This window comes from Brachyistius frenatus, unplaced genomic scaffold (genome assembly GCF_029030835.1).
Source record: "Brachyistius frenatus isolate BFR_SWC_R1_liver_20210118 unplaced genomic scaffold, ASM2903083v1 Contig_1, whole genome shotgun sequence".
Taxonomy (NCBI): Eukaryota; Metazoa; Chordata; class Actinopteri; family Embiotocidae; genus Brachyistius; species Brachyistius frenatus.
Window position 1 is genome coordinate 2,729,489 of NW_027210600.1, and position 13,012 is coordinate 2,742,500.

General features: G+C 43.1%; 1 protein-coding gene across 1 annotated transcript in view; it reads left to right on the forward strand.

Annotated features, from left to right (window-relative positions):
* Positions 1–13,012, forward strand: part of dpf1 (double PHD fingers 1) — a 45,932-nt gene that overhangs the window by 18,523 nt on the left and 14,397 nt on the right. Inside the window, 2 exon segments of the mRNA XM_069696687.1 lie at positions 90–168; positions 281–412. Coding sequence (XP_069552788.1) covers positions 90–168; positions 281–412 — 211 coding nt within the window.

Here is a 13,012-nt window from a genome sequence, read left to right on the forward strand (position 1 = left end):
GTGTGTGTGTGTGTGTGTGTGTGTGTGTGTGTGTGTGTGTGTGTGTGTGTGTGTGTGTGTGTGTGTGTGTGTGTTTGTATTCTCCGCAGGCCTGCGGTGTTGGAGGCATGAGAAAGAGACAAGAGCTGCCTGCCATTGAAGACAGAGACAAGCCTTACGTCTGTGACAGTGAGAGTCACATCCTTCATGATTTCATCTATCTCTTTCATTACTCTGTTATTCTCAACTCACACACGTATATATAACTAATATGACACACTGCTGCATGTGTGTGTTCCAGTCTGTGGAAAGCGCTATAAGAACCGCCCAGGGCTGAGCTACCATTACACTCACACGCACCTGGCAGATGAGGAGGGGGAAGAAGACTCTGAGCGACACACACTACCCTTCCAGCGCAAGAACAACCACAAGCGTGAGTCTGCAGTCTGAATATTAAACTTACTCACGATCGTCCATCACTCATCCATTATTTACTTCCTGTGGATTCTGGTTGGCTGGACAGACTGATTCAGGCTCCTCAGTTACAGAATGAATGAACCGCTGATTGTCCCGAAGTTCCTCCTGCAGCATTACACACGGATACAATGCTGACTGGACCGAATCTGAACTGTGCACCTACCTGCATGAAGGATAAGATTTCTCCCCGTGGACTTCTGAGTTCAGTTGACTTCTTTGGCTCTCTATGATTCCCTTTTAAGACTTTGACCTGGGTTAAACAGGGGTCAGGTTATTAGGTACTTATTAGGTGATGCATAATCTTTGCAGTAATTATGTTGTTGCAAATGGGAGCAAGAACGACAACAGAAAACCCTCACATGAAAAGGGACAAACAGGGGAACTGAACGTTTACACTGGTTTTACTCTGAGGGACGCTGACTGTGACACTTTTGCCTGTTGTTCCCTGTCAACACAAAAAAAAAATCTACTGCAGGTGGCACATGACACCTCGATATTAGCATGATTGCTCCAGGGCTAAGTTAGCCCAAGGGTAATTTTACTCTGTTTGCTTTTGTTGCAGTGCAGCGTCTAACCTTTCACTGTGTGGGCTGCTGTAGCCCTGAGCTAATGTCATTCTCAGACCATGTTTAAACTTCTTGTACTATTACTGTATTAATACTGTGTTGAAACTTTTAAAAATGCTAATGGTCGACACATATATTGTACAATTACTATATAACATTTATCATAATGCAGTTTAATTAAGGACTGGCTTCACCTTGCTGGAAATGATGAATGCCAATTCATTCAGACAGTGTAAAGGACACTTCAATCAGCTCTAAAGAACTGCCAGTGAACAAACACTAGTTACACACTCAGAGAAATTTCCAGTGTCCTCTACATTCACACGTGTATCTCAGCTTCTAGTGTATCAATCTTTTAATTTACAGCACACCGTCTGGCTGTAGCTACCCAAGGCCCAATGAGTGTTCATTAATGCACTGGTCCATACTATCACGAGGTAGTACACAGACAGTATGTGGATGTAGAAAGGTGTTTTTGATCCAGTGCTGTGTTGTAGGATTTGGTCTACACTGAAATATCTTAATTACTTAACTTGAATTGCCATGAAATGTGCAACCCGGTATCACAGCAAAACGTGAAATGGCGACGCTTTGGCCTCTCTAGGCGTGACAGTTTTACATTTTCCTGTAGTGGACATGCATACAGCCATGTCATTTACACTGCTTAGGGTTTACTTTGTTGATCCCTTGAATTTTCCTCTAGTTCACATTTGTGTTTTTTTGGACTGACATGTCTCAACAAATATTAGATGGCTTTACCTCTAACACCATCAGTGTTTTTAAAATACCTAATGATGGTCCCATCAGCCTCAGCTGTACGTGATGTTTGGTGCTAATTAGCAAATGTTAACATGGTGACGCTAAATTAAGAAAATTGTGAACATGATAAACATCATACCTGCTTAGCATCAGCATTATCACTGGGAGCATCTAACTACGCTGATGTTAGTTCTTAGCTCAAAGCACCACTGTGCCTACAGTCTCACCGTAAACTGTAAGCTCCAGTCTTGTTACTAATTGATCCGAGATTTTGAGTGATGTGATTTACTTCATGTCCTAACAATAAATCATTAGCACAGAGTATCAGTGCTGTTGCAGTATTCGCTGTCAGGGAGCATACCCGTCAGTATATCTCATCCTAAAGGCTCCAGCCCAGTATCTTGAATTATGAATGAATTGCTTTCATATTGGACATTTCCACACCTCATGAGTTATGACCAGTGCAAACGTTCAGTTCCATTTCAGGGTGCAGTGTGTCCTTTATGAAGCAGGGCAGAGAGTGTGAAGGTCTGAGTTTGACCTTCAGAAACAATCCTTCAGTAACCTTAAACAAGTTTGTCATTGCTTAATCTGAACCAAACTTTTACCACAGTTTGTTTGGCAAACGTGCAATATTTATCTGACTTTACTACTGCATGTTGGCATGTGCAGCTATTGTCGAAAACAAGAATAAAAAAACAATAACATTTGCACTGGATATAAAAATGCACTGCCACAGAACATCATCTGGAGATTTGAAGAATTATCCAAAATCCACCACCGCTGTTGAATGATTTTTGAAAGCTCGCATTGACAGGAACAGCGTCATCACCTTTTGACTGAAGCGTTCAATCTGCAGAGTTAACACTCATTTAGTTTGGTGTCCCAGTTAGCTAGCAGATACAAAGCTGGGCCCTTTTTCCCAAAAGTATATTAAGTCCAAGTTGATTTTAGTCCCATTGTAAGTCTACTGAAAATAATCTTAGCATAAAGATGCTTTTGTTAAATGTACTGCAGGTCGAAACATGTAATAGCCACGTTGGTCCACAGTGCAAAACATTAGTTTCACAATAACAGCTCTAAAAGAGTAAGGGTGGTTGGATGGAACAAACACAGGACTTTCTCCCAGGAGGCTGCTGTTCATGTCCGTGAGAAGGCATACAACAATGTGAATATATTTTAAGTAACGCAAGTAAGTAAAGTTTTGTAACATTTTTAACTTACGTAATGCACGTAACTTAACCTACAGTACATATGTCATGTTACATATTTAAGAAAAAAAAATGCCTTTTTTAACCCTTTAACAATGATCTTTTTCTGCACCTAACAACTCGGTTTAGGTACCTCAACCAGAGGAACCTCGGTCGCTGGCTGAGATGCCAGTGGGCCTCGACAAAACGGTACTATCTGATGCTTTGGGATGAGAACGGGTTGGACAGTCATGTCACGTCATGTGGATGTAGACCAATAGAAAAGAATGGGCCAAGGAAAAACTGAGCTGTTATTGTGAAATTACTACATTTTGCAACGTGGACCAACACATCTATTACACATGAGACGTTATAGTGCCCATCATAAAAGAAGAAACATCTCTTTGAATATCACCTCATGCCACATGATTCCCTGTGATACTTTTACCTTACAGTATGCAATACAATGAACTGTAGGTGTGGGAGTTATTGAGTGCTGGCAGACTTCCTGAAGCTATAAAGTGGCCTTATGCAAAACCTGGAGGGACGCAGGTTTGTGCAGGCATTTAAAGAAAATTGTCCAAAGATCACCTCTGCAGTGAAAAACCTTGAAATGTACTGTATGCATAACACTACTGTGGGTTGTAGGCATCCCAAGACTGCACTTAGCACAAAGCTACAAAGGTTCTGCTAAATGTATCATGGGCACAGTAAGAGAGTCATAAATGCCAGGGAACAACAAGTAAAGCAAATATTTAGGTTTCTGTGAACAGGTTGTGAATCAGACCTCAAACCTCCATCCTGTCAGCTCCAGCAGCCACATTTCTTGCCGTCTTTGTTTCTCTGTGGCTGTTTATTTTCCTCCCCAGGGCCACTTTTTCTATTGCCGCGTGGTTTTCGGTCAGTGTTGTCCTCCGTCTTCGTGCTTTGTTTGTTTCTGAACTCTTCTTTTAAGGACAATAGCATTCTGCTGCATTTGTCCTGCGGGAGATTTTGTTTTTGGTCAGTAATCATCAGTGAAATGTCTACAGTTGTTCACACTAAAAAAAAAAACAAGAGAAATAGCTGTGGACATTTGAGACAGACAAATCATCCACTTTCTTTGTTCCTCCTGGTTTTAAAACAAGCAATTTGCTCAGAATAGAACACAGATAAACACACAAAACATGCACACATCCACATGATCAGTGTGTGTGCTGCACTGCAACAACGTCCACACTGAAACTATGCTGCCTTGCAGTTAATTGGCAGTGTGTGTTTTTAAATTGGCCTGTCTGACAGAGCAGACCGGCCCAGTATGTGTATACTGTATATATGTGTGTTTGTGTGTGTGTGTGTGTGTGTGTGTGTGTGTGTGTGTGTGTGTGTGTGTGTGTGTGTGTGTGTGTGTGTGTGTGTGTGTGTGTGTGTGTGTGTGTGTGTGTATGTGGCCATGCTGCAGTCTTAGGTCTCTCCAGTGGAGGAGAGCAAGAGAGGCAGCATTTGAATCGTTTAATATCCCCCATCACTCCCTCCCAAACAGTCAGTAATCACGCACGCACACACACACACACACACACACACACACACACACACACACACACACACACACACACACACACACACACACACACACACACACACACACACACACACACACACACACACACACACACACAACATCCAAAAAGGCTAAGCTTCCTTTTTCATTTCAGCAAAGAAGATTGCATTTTCTGAGGCTGTGTGTGTGTGTGTGTGTGTGTGTGTGTGTGTGTGTGTGTGTGTGTGTGTGTGTGTGTGTGTGCGTGTGTGTGTGTGTGTGTGTTGTGCGTGTGTGTGACGCACAAGTGCACATGCATTTGCAAGGCTCCGTAAGTGTGTTTATACGAGTGAGTGTGCTTGCAGTGTTTTGTGTGTGTGTGTGTGTGTGTGTGTGTGTGTGTGTGTGTGTGTGTGTGTGTGTGTGTGTGTGTGTGTGTGTGTGTGTGTGTGTGTGTGTGTGTGTGTGTGTGTGTGTGTGTGTGTGTGTGTGTGTGTGTGTGTGTGAGTGTCATTATACATTTTCCCAATTTGCTGAGTGTCATGGACAGAGACTCCACCAGCCTCCACCCTTCGGTATATTGCCACATATGTAATAATATTAATATGGCTACCTTGAATGAGAGCAGCCCTGCATGCATAATTCATGCTATATTCTGTCTGTCTAGATGCAATAGTATATATGTGCAGCTCCCACAACACAAATGTGAGCCGAAACACACAAAAACTTATCACAGAAACTATAAAAGTCTGTCTTCTCTGGACCTCGCCCAGCTCCATTCTCTCTCCCTGTGTTTCCATCAGTGATAAATGACAGATTATTCCACCAGGAGATGAGATTTTCCTTCCTTCTTGTTCTCTGTCCATCTCTCACCCGTTTCTTCTTCTCACTTCGCTCTGCATCCTCACTTAACCCTCATCTCCCTTCCCTCTCTGCCCCTCGTCTTCCATCCTCTCTTCATCTTAGTTCTCTTCATCCATCAGCTTTGGCTTTTTTCCTCATAATTAATTTCCTTGTTTTGTGTCTGCCATCGCCAAAATCAGCCACCACTACTTACCCTCCGCGTATATCTGGATCCTAGCCGATAGACTGTTTACTCAAAATGAGCAGCGCCCATTAAAATTCATGACTGCACCACATACTATGTTCCTTTTTCCTCCAAACAGGAGAAGAAGAGGTTGGAGGTGCAGAGGGAGGGAGAGCAGGACGGAGGCTGGAGGTGTTGGGGGCTGGTTTGGCATTGATGTGATGGTGGAATGGGGAGAGGTGGGGGGCAGAAGACGAAGAGTATGGAGGCTGAGGAGAAGTGGATGAATAAGGGGGATGTTTACTTTAGAGGTCGGCCCTACAATGTCCACCTGAAAATTGGTTTTGTAGGTACAGTGAAGGGAGAGAGAGACATCGAACGAGGTCGATGAGAAAAGAGAGAGAGAGGAGAATAATGGTGAAATGGCAGGAATAGGACAAACTGAGAGACAGCAACTGTGAATGAATGAGTGAATGGATGAATGAGACAAATAAAAAGAAAGACGGATAGAGACAGAAAGAGAAAACAGAGAGAGGAGGGAGGGGCAGAGAAAGAGGAGGAGGGGGTGTAGTTGTCATTAAATCCCCCCTCTCAAATCAGAACTGAGATTCAGAGGCCACTTTATCTGGACGGACAGACGGTCCTACGGTGTGGAGCAGCAGGGACACTGAGTGTGTGTTTCTACATGTGTGTTTTTTTTTTAAAACACACACACAGACGTACATTTTCTCGGTCTGTGTGTATTTGTCCCTTTATGTGCCACTGAATTGTGTGATTGTACTATATGGGCAATCATGCCCAACTTCATGTGTGTATGTGTGCGTGTGTGTGTGTGTGCGTGCGTGTGACATGTAATTGAGCCCTTTGAAGGTCAGCATCCCTCTGTTCCTGCTCACCATTGTTGGTTGTTGTGTGCCCCCCCCCCCCCTTTCCATTTTTTCTTTTTGCCTTGTGTTTCAAAATGGCCTCCCTGTTCTCCTCTTTCTGTCTGCAGTCAGAGGAGTAAAGGACGAATTTTGATCAACCAACATCAATACACGACAACGTTGAAATGGCCGCTCCCTGCTCTCTGTCTGTTGTCACTTCACATGTGCAGCGCGGTCTCTGGTTTTTCCCTCTTCATTTATCTGTCTTTCTCTTCTGAATAACAGCAAAGGTTATTTGTGGTGTGGTGAGACTCCAGCTCTTGTGTTTATTGCTTTGCCATTTATAGCGGTGTCACTGGGCAGATGTGTTTCTTTACAGGAACTATGGTTTTTGTCAGTTCACGGAGTCTTGTAAGTTGTGAAGTCTTTGTACTGAAAGCAGTTTGTTGGCAAAACTTCCCAAACGTGAAAATTCTGACTGAGATTTATTAGGACAAAGTCGACCAATAAATCGTGACCTCATGTTAAATGCATTATAATGCTGCCAGTGTTATAAAATGATTCAGAGCTGCACTGTGGAACTTTTGTCGCCCCCTTCTAAAAGTGGACATAGCTTCCGGGTCTGCAAAAAATGAGGCCGATGTGGAAGTGCCTTAAGCTGCAATACCACCGAGTGCCACTGGAGAGTGGCTCCAAAAAGCCTTCGACTCCATTGACTCCCATTTAACTAGTTGACTAGTTTTTATTCCACTCGTCATTTTGGTCTCATTCCCCAAAGTCGCTCTTTCTCCTTAGTTTACCGTTAGTCCAACTGAAGATGATCCCATCATTATTTGGAAAATGGGCTTCAAAATGCTGTGTTTTTGTGGGTGTGTCTGTTTGATTGACAGGCCTGTGATGCAGTCAGGTTTCCACTATCATTGACAGAACGTAGTATTGCTGGGTTCCAGTCAGATCAAGTCAGATCCACCGCTTGCTCCTCCCCAGCTTGTCCCTGCTCCAAACTAGTAAGATGGCGAACTTGAGACTGTTCACAAACCGATGCATGACGCCACTCTTGGCTACTGCTTGGTGCTTACGTCATAGGGTCCGCCATAGCCTACTCCAACGCTGTACTGTTGCAACTGTAAAATAGTGGATCGATGAAATGAAAGGCATCTGTTAAATGACTTCCTTCATTCTCAGAATTTGATCCAATCTTTCCGATAACATGTAGAGAGTCCAGAAGGGCCAAGTGATTGAATTATTTTATCTCCATACCAGTTACCATAGGGCTAATTCAGAAGTTAGTTGACTGGGCCGATGGAAGTCTCTGGTGTTCATGCTTGTTTCATAGAGCATGACTTGTTTGCATCCATGTGACCAGCGTTGGAATATCGCACCAGATTTAAAAACTGTGAAACACAGACAGATTCATCCGGTGGATAAATTGGTTTTTTTACTTCATCTTGTATAATTTGGAAGCTCATAGACTGCCAGGACCGGCCAAATTGCCCAAAATACTAATGTTTAATGACTCATCTTTAAAACTTCTTTCCAGTGGGCCCCAGTGGGGTGTAATTGTATGCTAATAAACAGTTGTGCCTCCAATACCTATTATTTGTGTGCTCCTGTGCACACCAACAAAAACAAAACTGGTTTTGTTTTTCACATTCAGATGAAAATCCCTCTTAATGTATTTTTATTGTTTTTTTTCCCAGCCTGATAACACATGATTAATTTTAATTTCCAAAGACTGATTGATCTGCTGTACATTAATGTGATAATTGTTCAGACGGAACATGTGGACACAGACAGCGTTCAGTGTTTTCTGAATGTCTTCTGAACTTTTCACGTACTCCGAAATGCATCCTCAGCTTTTGATTGGTTGATTGTTGCCGCTGCTGCACGGCGCAGGAAAGGAAGGGAGAGATGGCTGTTGCCTAGCAATCCGGTTGCCATAGATACCGCCAGGGCTCCCTCCTAAAGAGTACACTGTTATGTACATTGAAAAGAGAGAGAGAGAGAGAGGGAGATGGAGATGGTGGAGGAGGAAGAGGAGGAGAGTTGTGGAGAGAGCAGGAAAAAAAAAAAAGAAAGAAGGAGTGGATGGCAGGAGGAGGGGAGAGCAGAGAGAGAGGGAGAGAGCAGAATGGGAGAAGTTGAAGTGGAGAGAGGGAGCAACGGGAGAAGTTCATTAAAAATAACATAAAGAATGAGAGGAGAGAGGAAACAGACAAAGAGAGAAAGCAGAGCGAGAAGCAGAGAGTTACAACAGACTGAGAAAAAAAGAAAATCTCTTCATGATTCATCATATAGATTCCCCCAGACAGTTGGAGTGGTGAAGGCAGGGTAATATTGGAGTCTGCTTCATTTGGTATTCTGTCTTAAGATGTGGTGCTGTGGCTTGCCGGCTGGTTGTTCTGTGGTCCCTCAGTTGTCTTGGCCATGTTTGGATAAGCCCCCGCACCACCACAACCCTCCCCACCCACAGTACCACCACCACCCCCACCCCCACCCCGCCCCAAATCCATCCTCAACCCTCCATCCATCTCCTGTTGTCTGTTTTTCTGTGTAACAGTGAGTGTGAAACTCAGCGAGCTCAACAATACAGTAGCTACATGCCACATTCGTGAATTATTTCTATAATAATACACACGTCTAAATATCAATAACATAAGGTAGTTTATAGAGATCTGACTGAAGAAAACTTTTACAAATTAAACAAAGCCTGATGCACAAAATGATACCACTTGAAAGTCTGGTTTGTTTAATAAAATTGTAATTGGTAGTTAACACAAGCAGCGATAGCCATCATGGCTGAGCACACAAAGAAAACGGCACCTACAGAAACTCCAACTCCCCATTTTAATCCAAAAAATAGGAGGCAGCTTTCCACTTTTCCTCTTTTTTTTTTCTTTTTTTTTTTGGGGGGGGGGGGGGGGTGAATTTCTCCCTTTATTGTTTTATTCCGACTGGTCATTTTGTGACATTTCCACATGACAGTGCAGGACTGACACACAGCCGAGTGGACCATGTGAGGTTGGGCACGATTCAAACAGGATTTCACAGTCACATTCCCAGCCGGCTCTCTCCCTGGATCAAAATAGGATTAATAATTTGCATTTTAACTCTTCATTGACAGGGGCACAAGCCTGCACTGGCTAAGTGGCTCTTTTTAAGAGTGTGCAACTGTGAGTACATTTGCCCAAAGTATCGCACACATAGGCACGGGCTGTGTGTGTGTGTGTGTGTGTGTGTGTGTGTGTGTGTGTGTGTGTGTGTGTGTGTGTGTGTGTGTGTGTGTGTGTGTGTGTGTGTGTGTGTGTGTGTGTGTGTGTGTGTCTCTGTGATTTCTTTACATGCATGATTTATGGGGGAGGTAGTGCGTCTGTGCGCGTGTGTGTGATTTATTTGCATGTGTGTCTATTTGCTAAGTGTGCACATATCGTCAGACTGCAGAGCCTGACGGATTGTGTGTGTGTGTATGTGTGTGTGCGTGTGTGTGTGTATGTGTGTCTATGTGTGTGTGTGTGTCTGTTTCTGTGGGTCAGTGTGATTACAAAGCAGCCATAGATCAAGTTTTATTATGCACCAAAACTGCTTCTGTCCTCTTTACTTTGCAATGTCATCTCTGCACACAAGCTCACATTGCACCCTCTTTCACACACACACACACACACACACACACACACACACACACACACACACACACACACACACACACACACACACACACACACACACACACACACACACACACACACACACACACACACACACACACACACACACACACACACACACACACACAAATGCATGCATTCAGTCCCAGAATGCACTGGGAGTTACGCAACCTGCTGACTGGACATGAGTGAAAGTAGTACTTGTGTGGTTGTGTATGTATAAGGGCGCAGGGTGGGGTTGGTTTGGTGGGTGCAGAAATGGAAAAGGAGCAGAAATGGGGGGGAAAACAGAGGAGGAACAGAGCATGGTGCACTGGTGCAGACATTAGTGTGACAACAGATGGATTGCAGGAAAGAGTTCCAATTTCCTCTTTGAGAGTAAAGCAGAGGGAAGAAAAAAAAAATAGCAAGACCAAATAAGGAAAGGGAAGCAAAGAAAAGAAGAAGAAGAAGAAGAAGAAGCACAATGAAGCGCAGAGAAGAGATCGAATCAGAGGCAGAGAGAGGAGCAGCAATAATGAGAATGCATGAGAGTGCAAAGAGAAAGAGAGGAAGAGGATGGGAGGAAGAGTAAGAGGAGGAAGCTGGAGAGAGTGAGAGAGAGAGAGAGAGAGAGAGAGAGGAAGGAAGCCAGTGACTTTTCATCTGTGACTGACGGTTTCCATCTGACTGCATATCTGCCTCTTTGTCTGCATAAAAAAAAACTGAAAATGTCTCCTTGAGCATTTGGGGGTTTTGTGTCTGTGTGAATGTACGTGTGCTTCGTATGTTGTTCATCTCTTTATTTTGTTTCATGTTAGACTATGTACAATATTTGAGACTGGAATTATGTATATGTATATGTGTGTGTGTGTGTGTGTGTGTGTGTGTGTGTGTGTGTGTGTGTGTGTGTGTGTGTGTGTGTGTGTGTGTGTGTGTGTGTGTGGCTGCACGGGGTCACGGGGACTCTCATTCATCACATTAAAGAGAGCAAGTGGGGGATGGGACTGAAACTGGACGGCAAAAGTTATTATGCAAAGGCATGGTTGTAAATCTTTGTGTGTTGCCTGTGCGCTCTACTGTATGTGTATGCTTGTGGGTGTTTTCATCTGTGTGCTTGTGTGTGCTCTCATTGTGTTTGTGTGTGCGTGCTCTACTCCTGAGAGGCTCTCCTCATTAGGCGGCAAGGCGACAGGAGTGCAGAGTGTGTGTTTTCACACACCGCTGCTCCGATACAACAGGAGCCACTTTTTTGCCTCCTTTCCTTGTCTCCCCCTTTGTGCTTCCTCATCATCCTCACACCCTCACCTTCCTCTTTCTCGCTTTCTCTCTCTTTATTTTTCCAGCTTCTCCTCATCTGTTCTTGCCACCCTTCCCTGCCTCCTCCTTTTTTGTTGTTCCTCTTTCACCCTCATACCTCCTCTTCATCCTGTCTACACTTGCCATGCTGGAGCATGTGTTGCACTCCGTAACTGTAAATAACCAATACACTCTTAAATGAAAACATTCATACATCACTTGTTATTTACCATCGAAGCCTCAACCTTGATTAACCAAGTTTTGTATTTTTGTGACAGTGGTATCCATGGAAACAAGCATGTCTTTGTTAATGGCTGCATAAATGGTAAGGATGGCAGTGTAAAGAAGCGTTTTCAATTGCTTCAATCAGTTCATGCAAATGTCACAGAAATGTCACGCTTTATAGGTTAAATCAAACAGAAAAAAAGGAATAAATATGAGATAATCAAAAATGTGAGGTGGAAAAGAAAAGTGAGAAAAGCCAACAGGTAGGCCTTTTATGAATGTGTGTGTCGAGAGGCCACGGTGATTCTCTTGTATGGAAGTTAGAGAGGCTTCCACTGTAGCCCATGTCAGAGTCTTGGAGGACGATGAGGAGGAGGAGGAGAGATTGGAGGGGTAGAGAAAAAGGGAGAGTTTGGAGAGAGACATTTAAGGGTTAATTTAATGGGCTTTAAATTCAAGACAAGGAAGTATGACAAAAACAGCTGGTTTTATTTTACTCCTTTTCTTTATTACACTAAGAGATTTTGTTCTTCCAGGACACTATAATCTCTACATAGACCTGTTTAAAAAATAAATCAAAGAGTTGAGATAAAAATAAAAAGTCTAATTTAAATTCACAATATTTTTCAGTGCCAATAGGGAAGATATCCCCGTCCAGTTAAAACCACGTATCTCCAAATGTTGTGACCTTTTGTCAAACCCAAAGCATCAGTTAAACAATCTGAGAAATGTATTACTGAAAATAAGCTTGTTTTTCTTCTTAAAGAGTAAAGTTATTGGACATACATGTTTTTCAGAGGACAGCTATTTAAAATGATGTAACAGTGCAAAGAGTTTTAAAAACTGAATTTATTATGCACAATTTCAAGCAGTTTGGTGAAGAAAATAAAAAAAAAAACATGACAACAACATGGTTTCGAATGTGAGAGTTTCAGCTTTGGAGCTACTCCCCCCCATCCCGCTCCCCCTCCTCTTCCTCCTCTTTTGTCTTATCTTCCTCACAGAGAGCTATAATTTATCAATGTTCCCTAGCTTGACCAGAAAAACTCATTTGCAGTGTTATTTTCTTTTTAAGAATGTCTTTCTCCAGCCCCTGAAAGACATTGATTATAAAAAAAATAATAAATTAATGAAAAAAAAAGAGGAAGTATAAGAGAAAACAGTTATTTTATTAAAAGTGAGAGAAGCGACACTTCAGGTGAAATAGGAGCAGGGCAAGAGGTAGCTCAGAGGGTGAAATAACAACACGAGCTACTGAAGGAGCTGCACGGAGGAGGGAAAGAGAGAAAATGAGACGAGTGGGGGGGGGATTATAAGCAGAGGGAGGAAGGATGGGGAAGGGTAGGTGTTGTGGGGGAGAGGAGGTGGAGGGGTGAGGAGCATTTGAGGATTCATCTCTCGCTGGATAATTCCCAGGAGGATCTCTCTCCAACACTTGAAAGCTGTGAAGTGTGCGGTTCT